This window comes from Rhagoletis zephyria, unplaced genomic scaffold (genome assembly GCF_001687245.7).
Source record: "Rhagoletis zephyria isolate East Lansing unplaced genomic scaffold, Rhagoletis_zephyria_1.1 Rzeph_scaffold_00763, whole genome shotgun sequence".
NCBI lineage: Eukaryota > Metazoa > Arthropoda > Insecta > Diptera > Tephritidae > Rhagoletis > Rhagoletis zephyria.
Window position 1 is genome coordinate 38,440 of NW_016157847.1, and position 21,541 is coordinate 59,980.

The 21,541-nt window shown below is 33.1% G+C and overlaps 1 protein-coding gene across 2 annotated transcripts in view; it reads right to left on the reverse strand.

The window, feature by feature from the left end:
* The window catches only part of nmo (serine/threonine-protein kinase nemo), a 122,717-nt gene that overhangs the window by 35,457 nt on the left and 65,719 nt on the right, over window positions 1-21,541 (reverse strand). For both annotated transcript variants that reach the window (XR_001847303.1, XM_017614047.1), the window contains exon 3: window positions 9,224-9,353. Coding sequence is in view for 1 of the 2 variants with exons in the window: in XM_017614047.1 (XP_017469536.1) it covers window positions 9,224-9,353 (130 nt within the window). In the remaining variant the exon portion in view is untranslated. The remainder of the gene's footprint in view (window positions 1-9,223; window positions 9,354-21,541) is intronic.

Below are 21,541 nucleotides of genomic sequence, written 5' to 3' on the forward strand. Positions count from 1 at the left end.
AACACAATTCCACATAAATCACACGCTCTCACCTCAACTTGTCGTAATCAAGTAAAACAACATTAATACAACTACAAATATGTACTAGCAAATACCAAATACGTGAGACGGGAAAAATAAAAAATAAACCAAATAAAAAAATAAAATAACTAACTGAACTGAACTGAAAACTGAAGAGTATAGCGAACACAGAATGAAAAGTCAAAACAATTTGCATGCAGAATGGCGCTTCCCATTGGATTTGCTGTGCTGCATAAAGATGAGTGAACAACAAGCAACAACAAACAACAAAAACAACTGGCGCTTTAGCAGCAGCATATCAAACCAAAGCACAGCCAGTGGTGGCAACTGCAACGGCAGCGGCAGCGGCAACAGAAGTGTGGCAAGTGGGCTGATGAAGGCACGAATATAAATTTAAACATTAATGTGTACGTATGTACACATACGAAATGTACTCTTGTGTACGAGTTGTTGTACAAAAAGCCATGTATGGAATCGTACAGGTTGCTGCTGCTGCAACATGCAGTTAAGCCTTTACTATTTTCCATTGTTTTTGTTATTGCATTTGTTTCTGTTTTAGCGTTTATACAATTTGTGTTACATACATACATATATGTATGTTTATGTTGGCTCTATGCGAGCCGCTTGTGCCGTTTGTATTATTTTTAAGCGCTGATCGATTAAGAACTGACCTGTTTACATACCTGTAGGTCTAACGGATGTTGATTACTTTTATGGCCGCCGCAACGTAATGAACTATTTTTATTTACTACATATTCACTGTTGATTATTTTTGTTCTGTTTTTTTATTACTCGCGTATTTTTATTTATGCACTGCTATGGAGAAATGTGAATAGCTGCATATATGGCTTTACAGAATTGTGTGTAACAACTGAAAAAAGGGTGTATGTAGTTGTTTTGTTGTTTACATACTTATGCAGGTTATTAAAAGATGCTCACTTGATTGGGGTCAATGAGAATTAGGCCTGCTGGGCATTGATATTTACTTTGCATTCTCTTTACTTAACATCAGATAATATCGTTTGTGAAAAATAGCTTATATTATGGAGAGTATATTTTTTAATATTAAGATGTTTGTTTGGAGTTTTACCCCTAATAGATACATATGCAGATCCGTTAGACTGTACCTGGACTTAGAAAAAAAGTTCGCCATATACTTACCCCTGATTCTATGTGTACACTGGCGGCAGACATAATAGACTCGCCTTACTTTAGAGAGTTTTGCTATATTTCTTTGGTTTATTTTATTTTTAATATTTTTTAGAAAAGCCTCGCTAGTTATACAACAAACACATTATAAATCCCCTTTTCAAACTTTGTACAAAATTTATAAAAATTCGAAAAATTTTTACCAAACACAAATTTTCGAGCACACTTTTTTTTTAAATCAACGGTATTTTGTAGCCAATTGAAACTTGCACTTTATTATACAAAAATTGAATGGGCTACAAAATTGCATACCAAAAATTTTTCCAAAAATTTGAATAAAAAGTTTGAAAATTTGGTGAAGTTTTATCGAATTTTTATAAGTTTTGTACAAAATTTGAAATGCTGTCTTATACGGTATTTGTCGCATAACTGCCTAAGCTTTTATAAAAAAAATATTAAACGTAAAATAAACTAAAGAAATATAGCAAAAACTCTTCAAAGTAAGGCGAGTCTATTATTTCTTCCGCCAGTGTATATCATGCTGAAGATATGACGAACAATTTAAAAGGCGACCCCTACGTTCAGCAAAAATATTTTTTTTTTTGGAATTGCCTTGCAAAGATACTTAAGAATCGCGGGTGGTAAGGCCTTATGTACCTGGATATTGTTTTCTGAGGTGCACGCACTCATTCCTTCCATGGACAATGACTTGCAATTCGGGTTCGAAAAAGTCGAAATTAGGCACAGTCGAGATCGAGGAATCGGTAAAGCAGACACGTCTTTTGTTCGTAAAACTACGTAATTCTACAAAGGTTCTCCAACTGAGGCTGCTCAGACATAGCTTAAAAGAGTTTAGTATCATAACAGCATAGATTATGCCGGGGGTGGCCAACTCACAGTCTCTTTGAACTCACTAGGTTAAATTAGCTTGACTGAGACCCCAGGAGATCCCTCACATAGGCCACAACTGATGATTTGCTCCACCAAAACTTAGTAAGTATTATTTTGAAATCCCAATGCGAGTAAAATCGTAGAACTAAGAAAAGCCAGTCGCAACCACCAGAACTATTAGTATTACCGCAGAAAGTGCTGAAGCACACCCTTGGCATGGCCTGCGTTGCATATCTGCACCAGCTCTAATCTTGCTACTTTGAGATGGCGTGAGAAAGTGTTCCCTAAGTATCTGCAAGCATAGAGTTGATGGTTTTTGCAATGTAAGACTGAAGCTCGATTTTTGCGGTCCTACTTTAGGATTAATCAGCCTGTACAGAGTTCATTACTTTTTATTCTTCTTTGCCGTATACGGGGCGTGCCACTGCTTTAATGACAGCCACTGGGAAGGAATATGTTCACACGAAAATTAGGCTGGATGAGTTCATTTACTGACTCTAACATAGATACCGCACTCCCTTAGCTACTTTAGAACCATATGTGTGAGCAAATATACTATGTGACTCGATTGAATCAAAGCCCCTTCTTTAACCCATATTTTTCTATTAAATCTTACACAGGGTCCTTTTAAAATTGTTTTAGGAATGACGTTGTCTGAATAGTCCTTTTTTATTACTGAGACCAGTGAAATGCTGAAAATCACTATTCTAATTTTGATCGCCAAAAACTTCCAAAATAAAATAGCAGGCGCGCCTAACAACATGCAACATCTAATTATATGCCCTTCATGCTGCCAGATTTGACTGATTACACATTGCATCTGGTACTTTTTCATGTTGTATACGTTTAGGACCCACTGCTTTTTATTTAGAGAATTTTAGCGTCGAAAATTGAGCATAGTTATAGTCAGAATTTCACTGCTGCTGTGTGGCATCCTAAAACTAGTATGTTACGAAAATTTCACCATATTTTAAATTTTTTGTGCATTATAAAAAATAAATTATTTACGGCATAGTTTTAGGCGCAGTGCAGATAATTAGAGGATCACTTAATGTTAACTGATTAGACTGGAGAGAGGATTGGCGGAGAATCTGTGATTAAGTTATAAAAAGCGAATTGTAAGCAGGCCGTTTTTCTTTCTAGTTAAAACCGCTGGTCATCCCTCGCTGCAAATATGCCTTTTTGGCATAGAGTTTCTTATCATGTGCTATTTTTCTTTATTTTTTTTTTTGGCTCGGAAGCGCCAGTAGGGGTGCATTTCTATGCGTACATCGCAGTATTTCACGAGCAAATGAGCCTAGTTGGAAATATGACGAACTTGTCACTTTCAATTAATATTTTTATTTACTATTTCAGAATTGTATTGTATTGTCGCATATTTTTAGGCGACATTTGGTTCCATATAAAACCCGTTAAAAGCATTTGCAGCGGGATACTTTACATTTCAATCGAAACTGATAGTGGGTACTAACTACAAGCCACGAATGATTTATTATTAAAATAAAAATAAAAATGTATTCATAATTTTTCTATATTCTATATTTGAATGACGAATAAATTTTCATTCATCATCGAGAAACTTTAAATAACGATTAAATGTTTACTCATCATTCAAGTAATTTCAGATGAGAAAATGTGTTCTTTTTTTATTCAATTATTCATTTTCCTGATTTCGGCCGCTTTTTCGACTCAGAGTAGAATATTTACTGAACCTATACTCAGTCTCAGGGATATTTCCATGACTTCAAATACTGGATTCGCCCTCTCAACACAGTTTTCTTTAGCAAATTATGGCAAAAAGGAATCCTTAATGGCGGCATCTTTTTTTTCTTAAGATTGAGCTAATTGCTGAGCAAATTGATCCGTTAATTTTTAACTGTTTCTATATAATACTACCCTTGGTCCTCGATTTCATTGAGGAGAATCCGATTATGATCCTGAAAAGTGGACTACTCACTTTATTTCGTTTTCCGAACTACATACTTACTTATACTAAACGCCAATATTCATTTTCGCTTACAACATAGTTAGGCATTTTATACAGAGTACATATTTACATACATACATATGTATGTACTTAAGAAGCTGAATAACTACTGGTTTATGAATAGTTCTTTAGCTGCCATTGACAATTGTTAGGGTGGTAATAGTGGCAGCGGTAGTGACAGTGGGTGTGGACGATCAGTTCATATTGCTGCATGAATGATTGACTGATTTGAATGGCTCTGCTGACTGTTAGCGCACTTAGCCAAGTAAAATTGGGTGTGTACGGACATGCGATGCAACAATACATATATAAACTCGCAGTGCAGTGTGCAAAGGGAAATAGCAGCAACAACAGCGGCAGTAGTATGTATCGCAGCGGATGGGCTGGGCGAAACGTGCAACGGAGACAGCCAGGTAGGGCAACTGACATAAAGGCGCACAAACTGGCTGCGCTTGGTTGACTGGGCTCAACTCAGCTCCCCAACAATTCAACTGAGTTTGATTTTGACGACGGCACAGCACATACACACACAGACAACAATATGAGAATGAATTATAAAATTTAATCACATTTTTGAAGGGTTGCTCGGTTGCGCACACACACACACACACACACACAAAACGAATAATAATTACATTAGAACTTTTGTAGACACATAAATTTGTATGCATGCAAGTTTCGAAATTCATAGGTATACATACATACATACGTATGTATCTACGTGTACGCTTCGATTGCATAACGCCATTGAAATGCGTAGGACGGAAGGGCTTGCTGTTGCGGTTGCTGGCAACCAAACAAACAAACAATTGTTGCTACAAAGCAGCCACATTTTTAATTTTTATTTAATGTGGTTTTGTTGTTAAAAAAAAAAAATTGATTGTTTTCCTGTATGTTCTCATTCCCATGCATAGGTTTTTTTGTTTTTGTAATTCCCTGTATTTTGATTGATTTGTAAAAAAAAAAAAAAGTTTGTGGTTGTGCATTTTATATTTGCGCCTGTCTGTGATTATGTATGCGGTTGCTGTGACGGACAAGGTTGATTGCACTTAAATGCGCTCAGAACTCAGTTAAGCAGTTGGGGCAACTACAAAGAGGTCGCAGAAAAAGAAACTCCCAAACCAATTTTTTTGCAGTGGAGCTTTGGTGGTTATTGGTTGGAGAGGAAATATGCGTCATAAAATTCAATCATTGATTTCCGAGTTTTATTTGCAGAGCCACCCCAAAGCTAGCTTCGATGACAATCCAGTTTTGAAAGAAGTCTAACAAAAATTGGTTCGATTTATGTAGATGATAATTACATCCAAGCGGTTTTCACAGACGAATCCTATTTTCGATAACTATTTTATTTTTTTCGCTTAAAAATAATAATTATTGTTCGGACTATAATTTTTTAATTCTCTCAATACTTCGCAGGGTTGATCCTGTGCTGCGCTAGTTCTCCATAAAAGAAGCTATCGCTTTCGAAGAAGGTTTTGGCAATCAGCCAAAGGGGCAAAATCAAAATCTCCTAAACGAGAAGAGATAGCAAAACAAATGCAAATGTATTTTAAAGCTTTTTAGGCGCAGAATTCAGGAAAAATAATCTCGTTGGACAAAAAAAAAAATCCTTGATCATTAAAATGAGCTTAAGATGTAGTAGCATTTAAAATGTTAAATAATCGAATTAGATACTATATTTGCAGTGGCTGCAAATGTGAAATATAAAATTTAAATAAGAGCTCAAAAAGAATAAAAATGTCTTTTGGAGACCACTATTTGAATGCAAAAATTTTGTAAATAACCACATACAATATATACATACATAAGTACGTTTATATGAACATAAATCTATGCTTTGCTATGTAGTAAGCCTCATGCACCTACAACAACAATCCACACTTATGCAATAGATAAATAAATCTATTTGAAACGGAAAAGCGAATTTCGAAATTGATGTTCACAAAAAAAACCAGTGGATTTGACAGTAAGCTGGAAATGGATAAATATGCATTTATTTATTTACTTGCAGTTCAATGGAATTTCATTACACAAATGAAAAAAAAACAATGATAAATTTTAGGAAATTTTACACGAAAATAGTTGCGTCATTGAGGTGAATGTGCTAATCAGCAGATAAATGAATGCCATCAAATAGTTGGTTTAAAATTTTTGTGTATTTAATCCTTTGAATCATTTCCTTTGTTTTATTTCATAAAAAATAACTATTTTTACACTAAGTTTATTGAAATCATTAGTTTGATAATTCATAGTCAGCGCCATATGCGAGCAATTTTTTTGAGTGATTTTTTTTTTAAGAGATTTTTAATTTATTAAAATATGGTTAACTAGCTTTTGCCCACATCTCCACCCGCGTGATGTTTGCCTTGATATAATGATTTATGATGTATCAAAACATATGTGGGTTAAATTTCAACTAAGTGGACCATTTCAATACAAAAAAAAAGAAACACTTACATTGTGAAGCTAATCTTTATACTATAAATAAATTTTTTAATTATGTTTATAGGCGGCAATTTTTTTCAAAAATGTGTCTGATATCACTGATTTACAGCAAAAATGTTCCTTAGATGCCACTATCCAATTCCTATTTTATTTTCTATGGGTAACTTTTCGAGATATTGGCATTTTACCGTTATTCAATTGATTGAAATTGATTGAAATTTCACTTAAATTTTTTTTTGATATTTTAAAAAACGTAACACTTTCTTCTTTTGTTTGACATCCATGTTGCAATACTTCATTAAATAGAATTTGACTTTTAATAAGGTGGCAACCCTCTCCAAAACAGAGCTTTCTTAAAACAGTTTAGGATATTTTCAAAATAAAGCTTTTTTAAACATTTTTCGTTTGAAAGGAATAAAGTACATATTTATTTCATTCAACTTGTTAATTCAGTTTAATTTAACTTTGAAACAGGTGGCAAACCTTCTCAAAAATATTTTCGAAAAAAAAAGGTTTTTTATACCTCTTGCGGTTGACATCCATATTGTAAAATTTTATTCAACATATTAATTTAGTTGCATTTGGCTTTTCAAAAGGTGGCAGTACTCTTCAGAACTATTTGTGAAATAAATTTTTCTTATACCTATACAAGTATTTCGTTTGACAACCACATTGGCATATTTAAAAGCACACTAAAAAGTTTAATTTGACTTTTAAACATGTGGCAACCCGCTTCAGTTTTCAAAATAAAGCATTTTTAAACACTTTCGTTTGCTACCCATATAGTAATACCTCAATTGAAATTTTTGAAAAATTTAATTTATTTAAAAAAAGGTGGTAAGTCTCTTAGAAAATGTTTGCGAAAAAGTTTTTTTTTTTAATTCAGTTCGCTTAGCATCCATATTGTAAAATATCATTGAACTTAGGATATAAATTGAATTTAATATTTTAAGCAGGTGGCAGCCCTCCTAACCCTAACATACGTATGCGCGACGCATGCTTTCTAAATTTCCAGCTATCTCTTTCGCAAAATCGAGAATGAAATCGGTGGCTTTTTTTTTTAGATAAAGAATATTTCTACAGCCAATTTCGCGAAAGCAGTTTAAGTGAAAAATAATTTAAATTTTTTGATTTTATATGAAAATTGACAGAAATTAAATGGAATTTTCCATTTAAATTGCTGGTGAAACCGGCTGTAAGTAAGATACATTTAAATGATAAATACACATCAGGAAATCTATATTTGGAAAAAAAATCCTAGCCAAATTGATGTTACCACGAAATTAAGGCCAGCGAACCATGACACGTCTCACAGAAACTTTTAGGAAGGTTATCAAAGCTTGGTTTAAAAAAAAAATCCTATATATTAATCCTATGACCCGGATAGCTATCCGTGTGTAAAATTTTATTATTAAAATTAGTAGGATAGTGAAAAAATATTGAAAATGCGTTCTTAAAATTAAAAAAAAAAAGATATTAAAAATGAGAATTTTTTTTTCTGAAAATTGCATCCTCCGGAGTGTGAGTGACCCTTCCTAGATATTATGGTTTCGATTGAAGTCTCTTTTTCAGAAATTTCGAAGCATTTACTCTAGGCTTAGTACCCAGGATTAAAAAAAAGTATTTTCTTGCGACAGAAAGTAAGCAAGCATTTAACGCGCCACATTTTCAATTTTATTCTTAGATTTTCATTTCTTTGTTTAAGTTCTCTAGTATTTCTTCTTTTGTGCTACTTTTACGTCGCATCAACATACATATGTATGTATGTCTGAATGTGTGCTTACATGCAAGCGAGACACAAAAGCGCATTCAATACTATTTAAGTCGAATAAGTCAAAATGGCGCATTTCAAGCGGGAAGAGCTTCAGCTAAAGCTATAACGAAGTGAATAGAAAACGCTATTGCGCCTATTGATATGCAACGCAATTCTATATACATACATATCTATGTAATTTTGCAATTCAATTCAGGAAGCATGAAAGAAAGGGCGCTGCGCTGCTGCTGCTTTTCGAATTGTGCGCCAGTAAGTGCGCATTAAATTGCAAACTCTTGCAACAAACAAAGCAGTACATCAATAAATGCACACGAAAGAGGGAAAGAGAGCGCGAGAGAGTGAGAGATGAAGAGGTAGGGAGTTGTGCGCAAATAGCCGACAACGAATGCATTTTTCATATAAAAGAACGCGCTGCGTGCCATGAAAACGAAATTCATTTGGCATTTTTCGCAAATGTAAAATTCAATGCATCAATTCAATCATTTCGAAATTGCACGAGGCAAGCGTAAGCGAACGTATAAAGAAATGATATGTATCAAATAACAAAAAAAAAAAATAAAAGTCAACGAAGGGAAGATAATGTTATCGCGAATGTATTAAAAATTCATAAAATCAAAGTGAAATGAGATAAACTGCAAAGCGGCTGTAACTCACTCGAACGGCATTTCTATTGAAAATCGCAAGACTTTTTAATAAAACTGGCGTCATGGAACATTTTTCCTAAAGCCAGGTAAATAACGCCAAGAAATTCATGATTTTCATGCTTAACGCCTCTGGTTTAATTATTTCACCTTTTTTTGTCTCTTCTTTTGTTGACAGCCAGCATAAATGCAGCGCTGTATAGAAAAATATACAGCGCACACATTTCAATTTCAAATACGATTGCATACTTTTGGGGTGATATCAAAAGAAATGGAAAATTTTAAGTAAACACAAAAAAAAATTTTTCTACTCACATTTTCATGCTTGAAAAAGCAAAGCATTTTCAATTCACGAAAAACTCTTTTCGATGAGACCAGCGACTGAAAGACATTTGGAAGTTTTTTAAGCGCAACGCGTCGTCCATCGCGTGGATCTGTGACTGCCCTGTAAATGGAAGAAAAAGGGAAATGATTAGTAAAGAAAAATGTGAAATAAAAATTAATAGAAAATTTGCAAAGTAAATACAAAACAGCATAATTTTTTACCCTCTGCATCTTCATTAAAAAACCCAAAATTAAAAAAATCTAAATCGAATGTAGTTTCCGATTCTACGAACTTTTTGAGTTGCTTAGTGTAAATCAGATGCAGTAATTAACGAAATATGTAGTTTTTTTTTAATGTACTTTATTTCCTTCGAGTTTTGAACTTAGTACTATTAGTGTTGTTGGTATCCCTAATATTGCATACTATTTTCAGGTTAAGTCTTCAACTTCAAGATATTCAATACACAGTAAGGTGTTCGATTATTCGCCCTTTTTCCAAGACCGGTTGGCGAGTCTTTCGGAAATTAGCAATTAAAAAAAAAACCGGTTCCCTATTTTGAAATTAAGAAGAAACCGGTTAAACCTTAAAGGTAGCTTCTATTTAAAAAAAAGAAAAGTAAAATAGCTTTACAATTTTTTTAGAACAAAAGTAAAACAAATAAAAATCAGTGAAAAATTTACATTTGGCCTTATCTAATTTTATTTTTAATACTTTATTGCAACTTTCTGCCTTTTTTAGGATTTGAGTAGTGCTCTCGTCGCCGTAGCTGCGCGCTTAGATGTGCCTACTGCTACTAAAAAAAATGGCAAACCTAGGAGTGTACTTATTCGGAGCTGGAGTAAAAGTGTAGATCTCACCATTTAGGGGGTTCCCTTAAAGAGGCAAAAAGCCTTGAAAACTTCGAAAAACTCAAAACTTTTATTGAGAGGGCAAGATTTACATGAAACGAAAAAAGCCGGTTCGTTCGGTAAAATAATTCGGTTTATTGGATATTCGAAAAATCAAGATTTTGAAAACCGCCTATAGATACCCAAAAAACCGGTTGGGAAAACCGAGTCGATCATTCTAATACACAGTCAATTAATAAAATTCAGGTACTGATAGGTGTTTGCACTTAAAGGTGTAATTAAAAAGTGTAATATTTTAATGAATATTTTCAGAATTTCCTTTAATTTTTCACTAGGTTTAGAACTCGAAACAGTTGGTCATATTGCAAAAAACTCTCTAGATATCTGTTGACTCAACTATGCATAATGTAAGTGAAGATCTCCTCAGAGCCAAATAAAAAAAAAGAAGATGCTAGGATAATAAATTGTAACAATTTGGATGAAAAAGTTATTTTACGTGGTGTAAAATATTATCCTTTCTAACTTCTAGCTACGTTTGGATCTTAGATGATTTCGCTACAATCGACCCAGTGCACTAAAGGTGTGGTTGGACTTCTATTTCATCAATCACAGGTTCTGATCTGTTGAACCAAGAACTCAAAGAGCATTGCGAGGAGGAATATTAAAAATTGTTATAAATTCGCAAACTTGTAAATTTGTAAAGATTTTGCTGGAAAGTGGCCAGCAGATGAGGGAAGCTTGTGTTTATCGAGACCACGATTGTTATTGAAAACTCATAGATAATGTATGTTTGTATATCATCGATGCCTTTGCAAAACCGTCCATCGACCTTCCATCGCTGTTGTGGCAAACATGAGATTTGGTAACCCTGGTAAAAGTCGGAAAATCTTTAATAAAAATAATAAAATATTTTGTAGAATAATATTTAGCTAGAGAAAATAACGCCTATCAAGTCAATGCCTTCAAAAAAAGCCAATTTTTTTGCGCTCCTGTTAAATTTGAGTACCGTAAGATAAGCAAAGCAAAGGCATCGACGTAATAATTCGCAGTAAAACCAGATAGGCATTATCAATAACTTTTAATGGATTTAAAAAAAAATAGGTTTAAGATTTTTTAATGAAAATTATAAAATAGCATAGACTTACTTACATAACTACATATTTACATTTACATTTCCTGGCAGGCAAAAATGTTACTTTTCCACAACAAACAAGATCCACAACGCAAAGCATTTTTAAATCAAATTATCGGAGTTAAAAAGTTAGCAAGAACTTAAACATACCTATGTACGTATGTATGTATGTAAGCAAAAACAATAAGACAAGTCAACAAAGTTGACTGAAGGCAAAACATTTGCACAGCCTGTAAATATCCTGAAGTACGCGGCGCGGTGCGGTGCGGCGCTTTGTTGTCGGCCATATTTTGAGATTTACTACAACACAGGTTGTGGCAGAGTTTTGCACATTTTTTTTGCGTTTATTTTCTTTTATTAAAATTTTTTTCTTTTTGAACTTAAAGGCTGTAAACAAAATACTAAAGAGTTAGTTGTTTACATGGCGCCACAAAGGCAAAAGGAAGAAAAAAAAAATATTAGAAAATGGAGCTTAAATCGAAATTCGACGCAGAGTCAAGTCGACTCGACGACGAAATACAAAGCAATGGCCCGCTTGCTTACTTCGCATAAAGGAGGTAATCACATATACATACATGTATACGAACTATGTGACGCATATAGCCTTAAAAAATACACAAACATTACACACCCTATAGGAAAGTGAGGAATGCTTCCACTTGCAAGTAAAATGGAAACATTCCTTGTCGCCGCTCGCAGAAACTGAAAAAGAAGCAATTGGAATTTGCTGTTCCATAGAACAAATTTTAAATGAAAAAAAAGATGTCTTAAATGTTTCCATATGCATTCCAAAATAAGCTTTGAGGTAGTATTAATTTTGTGAAGAGCTTTGTGGAATGTTCTCTATGCTTTCTGCGATCAGCGATAGGAAATAGTACTTTCTCCCACAACAAAGGGGAACATGCTTCCCTCCTGCTTGGCGGAATGCTCGCATTTCCTAAAGGGTACTCTGCATACACACTTAAACACACATAGGCTGGAGGAGGAAGTATTAGTATAAGCACATAAGTAGATACATACATAAAAGCGCGCGCGCTGAAGCACAAAGGACTTGAAATAAGTAAGAAGTGGAGTACAAATGGGAAACAACTAAATGAATATTGTTAGGATGAGTGGCATGGAGCTCGGTGGAGTGGAATGGAGTGGAGTGCAGCGGAGAGCAGTGGTGTGAAGTGGCGCAAGTATTGTCGTCAAAACAAAAGCGCCAATAGGGTGAGCTCTGGCGCGGTGCATTTGCAAAGCGGGTGGAAAAGGAAGACGACGCCGAACGTTTAGTTCAACGAACTCGGACACGCAATGAGTGCTGAAGAAGAAGAAGAAGAAAACAGTCACAGAATATTGAAAATGTTTTTAAGGAAGGAAATCAGAGCGCAGTACAGTGGGCCTTATTGAATATTGCTACAAAGCAAATAAAATACAATCTTGAGTAAGTTGAAATGAATTAAGGGCAATTCATGCAAGGAAACGAAACAAAATTAGTGATCTTTAGGGTAAGTTAGGCAATTCTAGCTAAGATAGTAAAAAGTCCTTCTTTAGACAGCACAGTGGTTTTAGAAAAAAACCTCTCTCATTCACCACTCCTTTTTTTATTGATATTTTTTTCTTTTTTAATTTAACTGCATTTTCATTTTTAGATTTTGCTCTTTTAAAAAGAATATTTTCTTATTTGATTTTGTTTTTTTAGCCTACTTTTATTTTAATTTCTGATATTTTAATTTCATTTACTTTTAAGAAACATTTTTTATTAATTTTTTCTTTTTTTTTTTAATTTAATTTGTTCTTCGTTTGATAATTTGATTTACTTTTAATTTTTAGATTTTATTGTTTTGAAAAGAAAAACATTGTTTTTTAACTATATTTAATTTTTAAATATCTACTATTTTCGTCTCTTTTGAATTAAATTTTTTTATTTCTGTACTCTAATTTTTGAATTTTTTTGTTTTGAGAAGATTTTTTTGTTAATTTCATTTAATTTTTAAAATATTTATTTTAGTAATTTTTGTTTTTTAATTTTATTTTTTTTGTATTTAGTTTAATTTATTATTTATTTATTGGTTTTATGGTTTTAAAAATAAAAATATATATTTTTTAGTTTAATTAAAAAACAATATTGTTTTTCGAAAGACTGTGGTGAGTACACACTTGCCGGAATTGCCCTGTAAGTTTAATAAAATACAGTAGCGGCCATAAAAAATTGCCATAAATAATTTTTTCTTTTTTTTTACAAAAAATATAGTTGACCCTAAAATTAACCCATTAAAATAAGTTCCAAGTTTTGTGGATCATTTAAGAAAACCTTCAAAATTTTAATGAAAATTTTGACGTTTTTTATCACATATTTTAGAAAAATTTTAGTACCAAAGTGCAAGTTTGAAGTAGCTTAGACTTATCGTAGATATTTGAACATTTTTTTCGTTGAAGGCGTTGCTCTTTTTCTTCCAGTTTGTTTTCATTTGGAAGAGAATGAGCAACGGCTAAGCTCCTTGTACTCTATTGTACCAAAATTCAATAAACCACAAAACTCTATACCTAAATTTTTTCTAAAATATGTAATGAATATGTCGAGATTTCAATAAAACTTTTAAAAATTTTTTTAAATTTTCCAAGAGGTCTGCCACTCTGGTTTTTGTGGGTGTTGTTATAGGATGAGATTTGTTTGTTTTTATAACAAATCAGCAAAAATTTTTTTACTTTAAAGCGGCGGTATTTTATAGAGATTAACTAGTGTGCGTTTTTTTTTTGTGGCCGCTACTGTATAATTTTTCTCCATACTCCATTTCACTCTTGACCACCGTGTACTGACCACACCATGCTTTGTCTAAGTCTACGTGCAACTATCATAAAATTGCGAGACAACGCGACATTCGCCAACACACCGAAGGTGGCACGGATAACAACAACAAACATAAACTGACACTTTGCTTTCGACTGTTTGTGTTTCGACGAAGTTTGTTTTGTTGTTTGCTGCTATAGAATTTTACTTCTGTTGTGCTAGATTGGGTGGTGGGCATGTGAATGTAACAGGAGCAGACGTCGCTAAGTAAAGCCTAAGTGGCGCCAATTGAATTGTGGAGACAAAACGTATGCGCATAAATAATAAATTAGATGTGAGAGAAAGAGACAAAGCGAGAACGATATTACAGACGGGAAGCAATGAGCTCAGTGATGCAGAGGTTTGTAGAACATAAAGTGGGAGAGTGTTAGAAAAATACGGCAGGAAAAATAAAATTGGAATAAGTATATCATTCATATATGTGTAGATACGACCAAATCTTTTGGCACCACATCCAAAAATTATATAAAATATTTTCATCAAACTTTAGCTATATACGATACAGCCACATTTTGAGAGAACAAACAGAGTCTGAAAGTGGTTATGGAAGAACTCCTTTTCATACTGCACAGCCAAGGCTTTGAAACGCGAGGCCATGCGGGCGATTACTCGGCGGAAAAACTTTTCTATAACTGTACTCAAAAATAGTACTAGCAATTTTGCTTTATAAAAAAGTGCACTGAAAAGTACTGATTTTTTTAGCATGAAAAAGACTAACGTACTGATTTCGTGCATAAAAAATCTGGCAACCCTATAACAGATCTAATGAAAAGGTTTAGTTCACAGATAGACCAAAACTCGAAAATGAAAAAAAATGTGTCTGTTATATTTAAGACGAACTTAAAAGGATCGATACTAATGAGCAGAATATGTCTTAGAAGGGGTACATCTTCGGAATACATCCACATAGAGCATTCATGGTATGCCTTGGGATGGAACCCATATGTGGGCTAACCAAATCACATATGTATAGGAGAGGTCATAAACAACTGGGTAGGCGAGAATTTCAATCGGAACTCGATTGAAGAATGAAGGTTTAGCTAGAAGCATACTAAGCGGTTTATCCGACCATCGAAATAGGTTTAAAAAAAAATCGTTATATTAGACAGAGAAGACTTCTTAGAATTATAATGTTGTTCTCAAATCGAAAATCAGGTTAGAGAACTATGTTAGAATTCGATTAGGGATTATTTAGAAAAACACTAGACATTTTAAACCAATTAGAATTCAGCGTAAGAGCACGATTAGATATCAAAATCTTTTCTCTAATATCGAGCACTAGTTATCTGTTTTGTAGAAAATGCTATAACCCTGGAGAGTTTCTCTAATCCGTCTTCTAACCTTCTACCTTAGGGAAACATATTCGACTTCGAATCGTTTTCCAACTACTTGCCAACTACTTTTTATAACTCCATAATAAGGAGAATATTATGATTTCAACTATTTTCAAATACATTCGAACAGGAAACTCTGCTTTTTGGAAGGGTTGTTTGATTGAATAAAAATATTTCCCCGCCGAAATCGTCCAACAAAAAAAAAAACGAAGATATATCATCTAAACTTTGACTCCAAAATTTTACTAATAATATTGCCAAAACGTGCGTAATGTGGTTACGAACACAAAAAATACTGATTTTTGTATGTACGAGAAGAGATAACAGATTTTTGGAAGGGCAACGCATATTTTTATTCGATCAAAAATAAATATTTATTTTAGTCGATTTTATAGCAATCCTACGAAAAAAACTATTTTCCCCATATAAGATATAAGGAAAACTTCAGTGTCAAATTGGGTTTGAAGACAAACCAGTTTGAGCATTGTGCCACCTTGGGTATCATTTTTCATTCGAATCCTTAATCTAGAATTGCTTTTTTATTGGTTTAAGTTAAGGCGCTTTTTGAGCATTTTAAATAAGCTATTTATCAAAAACTTTTCACACGGATTTAAGTACAGAAATATGGTGAAAATACTTCAACTAAGCCAACTTAAACGGGGCAAGAATGCGGAAGTATAAAGATAGTAAAAGCCAGAAGCCAAAACAAAATAACGAAAAAAAAGTATAAAGCAGCCAAACCAAAGATAAAAAAAAAAACATAAAAACAACGAGTTTGTTGGGTCAAAAGCTGCATACCTTGTAAGCTACGAAATTTCACGCACAGACATTTCCACCACCACACGCGCACAACTAACTACACATGCAACGGCAATGCACACACACATTTGCGCATATTTCCACTGCCAAAGGACAATTTGCACAACAGGATGCAAGTAATGCGTATCAGAGAGGAAAAGAGACCAAAACAACAACAAAAAACAAAAAACGATAAAAGGCAAAAAAACGCAAAATCTCTCTTACACGAGTGCAGCATACCGACAGGCGCACAAAGCCAGTAAACCAGTAAACAATGGCTGAGTGCTTCTCAGCTGCTACAAAATGCACCAAAAAAAAAAAAGAAAAAAGTAAACAACAAATAATAAAAAAAAACACACACACACTTTATTAAAATGCCCACACACAACAGAATTGCCAACCTTAAGTGAAAGGAGTTTCATATGAAATCATCACAATGCACTGCGGGACGGCGGCTAGCGGCAATCAGACGCACGTGAGTGAAAAAAAAAATTGTAATAAAATCATAAATAAATAAACGAATGAAACGAGGCGGTATTTAACGAAGAAAAGTCTGTGGGCGCAAAGGCAGTTAAAGAAGCAAAACTAACAATGCCAGCTCAAATGTCAACTCACGTGGCTGTGCGCCTGAAATTATGTAAAAAATTTAAGCAAATTTAAAGTGGAAAAAATCCCTTAACTGCAATATGCATTTATTATGCATTTGAAATGTTTTCCTTTCATTTATTTTCGTTCAAATGTTTTATGCGCCTCAGTGTATGCAATGAAATTTCCAAATAAATATTCTGTATTTAAACTCTTCTAAATCTCTTTGGTATTTACCTAAATTTTGATGCCATTTTCATACACAAATGGACATGACAAAAATTTAAATGATTTAAACAAACGACTGAAAATAGGCAATAAAAATAAAATAGCACAGCATACACACACACACACATACAAATATAAGTATGTATGCAAGCAGTTAGACATAAATAAATAAAGTGTATAAATTCGATTCACCTAAAATATTTAAAAGCTCGAAAATGAAATGTAAGTGTTGCAATGTGCCTTTCAGCAAAAAAACAAAAAAAAAATACCTAAAAGTAGAAAGGACGGAGTGAGTATGAGGCATACATACATACATACATACGAATATAGAACTGTAGGAGATAAAGCAATGAAATGTAAAGTGCAAACAAAATACTTTTACGATGTCCGTGGAAATAAACTGGGTATATTTTTGGGTTGGTGTGTAGTTGATGTCTAATGCATTGTGTAATGAAAAATGTGTCCGACTAAGCATTTTAAAGGCAAATAAAATGTGGCACACACACAAAGCACATACAACACATAAGCTAATGTTTGCCGAACGAAGAGCGAAGTAGTAAAATTCTAAATTTGCCAATTGGAATGCACAAACACATTTATCTCCATCCAGCAGCAGGAGCGGTGTTGCCGTTTTGGTAATTTTTTAAAAAAGTTGAAACCATAAATTTTTCTTTTTCGATTTTGGTAACTTTTTTGGATTAAGGGAATCGATCGCTTGCATGAAAAGCGATAATGAAAAATCAATTTCCTTGTCGCCCTTACATAGCACGGAGCTATCCACGCCACTGCCACTGCACTGCAGCTAATTTGATAAATTTTGTGCCAAAAAGTAATTATGAACAAACAAGTATATTATTTAAAAAACACATTTTTTTTATTGGCATATGATTTTCCATATTTTGAAAAAAAAAAAATTAACCCTTGATGACCGAGTGGTCTAAAGAGGTAACTTTTTAATTTGCGATTTTATTGAAAAAGTTTAATGCGTAAAAAGTAAGTGCTCCACAGATATTTTCAGTCCAATACTTAACTTCCTCATCCCCTTGAGAATGCTCTTCTTGGTGAATGATATTTAGACGAACATCCGTACACCACCTTTTTGCTAGGTTAAGTTCTCTTTGAGAGAGTGCGCGCGAGCTTTCCTCTGGTGATAATACAGAATAGAGCGCTCAAAGCCTGAAAAGCTCTGCACGCACGAAAACATGGTGTGGCGTTCTATTTTACGATGTTTGACTTGAAAGATATTTGTTAGTGATTATGTCTCCTGAAATATACATATCGGGACCTGGAATGCCAAAAAGCCCTAACTAACTTATGCATTTAAGTAAAAAAAAAGTTAGTTCTGTACCTTTTTATGAGTTTGGTAACTTTTTTGGGGAATTTTGACCGGAAACACAAAAACATAGTGGCTACACTGGAGACGAGCAGCAGCAGTAGCGACAGCAGAGTAAACATTCGATTTGCAGCATGTGCCAACAGCAACAAAGATAAAATTGAAAATAAAACCTGAAAATGAACAAATTACATCCGGAGCAATGAGCACGCAGTGGCAGTGGCAGTGCCAGCAAATGGACAACGGACTAGCACAGGGATAGATTAGTCGTAAAAATTACAGAATCAGATGGATAGGCAGACAGACAGATAGTCAAACGGACAGAGGGACAACTGGTTTGGTATGAATTTTAATCTACGAAGCTAATTAAATGCAACAATGAGTCATGCAATGATGAAAATACAATATTTGAGAAAGAATTAAAAAAAAAATTGCAAATAGTCAGAGGAGTTGTGTAGCTGGGGTTAAATAAACGAAGCAATTGAAGCAACAAATGTCAACTTCCGGTTCAAATGCTGTGCATCAAAGGGATCACCCACCCAATCAATGTGCAATGTGACCTTTTTTGCAAAGATTTTTTTTTGTAAGTAATTGAAAAAAGTTAAGGGTTTGATTGCAGGCAGTTATGATGGTGAAAAAAACCAAAAATAGGATAGTAAATAAAAAGAAGAAATAAGAAAAATTAACAATTTGCAATGTTTGCAACTAGAAAAACGAAGTACTTAGAAAGGAAAAAATCAAAGTTTGAAGTGTTATGAAGTTGGCAAGTGTATCTACTACAATCAAAGATATCTTCTTGTTATGGCTATGGGTCTTCTGAGCTTATGGCAAAAATATTAGAGAATATTCTTTGATTATTATTTTTCTTATTAAAGCTAATAAAATTTAGAAGGCCTGTTGAGTCCGATTTTTGAGTTTTTGTTTATATACAATTTTTTAGTGCAAAATGCCAAGAATGTAGCATTTCTCCTGTCCTGTTAAAAAAAAATAAATTAAAAAAATTTTTTTTTTTTTAATTGTAGATATCTATGCAATTTTAGAGCCCATTAAGTTTTGGTGTAAATAAAGTACAAGTGTCAAGCGGCTAAAAATTCGCGTGGGTTTTTAACAATTGTATATATGTTTTGCTGAAGTTTCTAGCACACCTTGCGCTTATGGAAGAAAATGCCTAGCAACGTCAGAAAACATTAAAAATTAACAGGAATTCTTAATTAATTTTTTTTTTTTTAATTTTTGAGTAATTTTTTTTTTTTATAACATAAAATTTTACCATTTTCATGAAATTTGTTTCAACTAGATTTTATTATGCAAAAGATTGTTACTTTCTCTGCACTTTGCACTAAAAAATTGAATATAAAAAGATCTAAATTTAAAAAATTGGGCTCATTAGGTTTCTTCTGAACTTTATTATATAGTTTTCCTTATAAAAAAATATCAAATCGGTTGAAAAATTATGCCTCTGGATTATTTTGAACAGTAAATTTCAGTTTTGGACCACTGTGTGTCGACGGTTTACTCTAGCAGTTCTGATCAGTGACGCGAGGTAATAATTTAAATAATTTTTATTATAAATTTTGTTGGTGTTACTCAAGTACACTCACGGCGAAAAGTGTTGGCACAGAGATTTTTTTAGCAATATATGCAAACAATTTTGATTTTATTTTTTCGAAAATTTTTTTTTTTTATAAAAATATGGCAGATATTACAACAAAAAAACACTTCTAAACTTCAACTTCTTCAACTATTTATTAATTTTTTTTTATATAATTTTACTGAGTATGCACTTTTGTAAATCAAATGCAAGGGTGAAGTTGCTAAAAATCGTGTTGATTTTTGAGCCTTTTTTTTGTTGAATGTGTTTCGCAATTTTTCGATACAAGTTGTTGTGATTTCAATATATTTTTCCAAAACTACTTTGAAAAAGCAGCAAGTTAATGAATACGACACATATACAGTGGTGGAAAAATAAATAGGGACACGACATTTTAACAGTGTTTTCCTATTTTTCTTTTGTTTTGATATTTATTATTTTTTTATAAAAGTATAGCTCATCATCTAACAAAAACCATATAAATTCATTTTTTAAACTTTGTGCAACAATTATAAAAATTCTGCGAAAGTGCAACTAAATTTTAAACTTTTTAATCAGATTTTTTAGATTTTTTTATGCAGTTTTATAGCCCATTAAATTTTAATACAATAAAGTGCTAGTTTGAAGTTAATAAAAAAGCGGGTTGATTTTTGATAATTTTTATTCTGAATGAATTACGCACTTTTTTCCTTAAAAAAAAAATTGCCAAAAATCAACGCAATTTTTTAGCAAGTTATAACTTACACTTCATTCTACTAAACTGTAATGGGCTATAAGACTACATACTCAAAAAAATTCTAGAAAATCTGATTAAAAAGTTGAAAATTTAGATGCAATTTTGCTGAATTTTTATAATTTTTGCACAATGTTTTAAAGATGTTTCTGCTAGATAATGAGCTACAATGTTATAGAAAAAAAAACCAATAAATATTTAACAAGCGAAAGAAAAATAGGCAAAATTTGAAAAAATGTAGTATCGCTATTTATTTTTCACCACTGTTAAGTACTAGATATTTGCTACTGCGTTTTTTTTTAACTTTTCTCGTAGTGAACCTAGAAATACTATTTTTTAGCAATTTGTATCATCAATCAATATTGAGTATTATTTCGACAAATTATGTCACTTGCCCTGACACCAATTGGCCCGCAGAACTTCTAATGGAAAAATATTCAGATAAATATACCTAGAAACCTGGTTAAATGCAAGCAAACTTTTCATAAATATGTGTATATATAGGTGCATACATACTTACTACATACAAATGTACTTATGTATATCGAAAAGTCATATTTTGCTCTCCACATGACTCATAGCAAACTACGTACACATATCCGAGTATTTACCAGAGCAGTTTGCTGTCACTGCAGCTGATGTGTGGCTAAATACTTCGCGCTACTGGCCAACTTTAGCCATTCAGCCAATCTTTTCCACCCACACTCCACCACACGACTCGACTGGCTGCTGCTGTTCCTTTCCTGCCGCTACCAGCATCGGCACTTGCGCTGTTGTTGTATTGTGCTGTGTTAAGCACAATAATTCGTGGAAATAATCAACGATCTGACAATGTGGCAAATGAGATTCGAAAAACTGGATAAAGTGGAAAATAAGTACAATAAAAAAAAAAA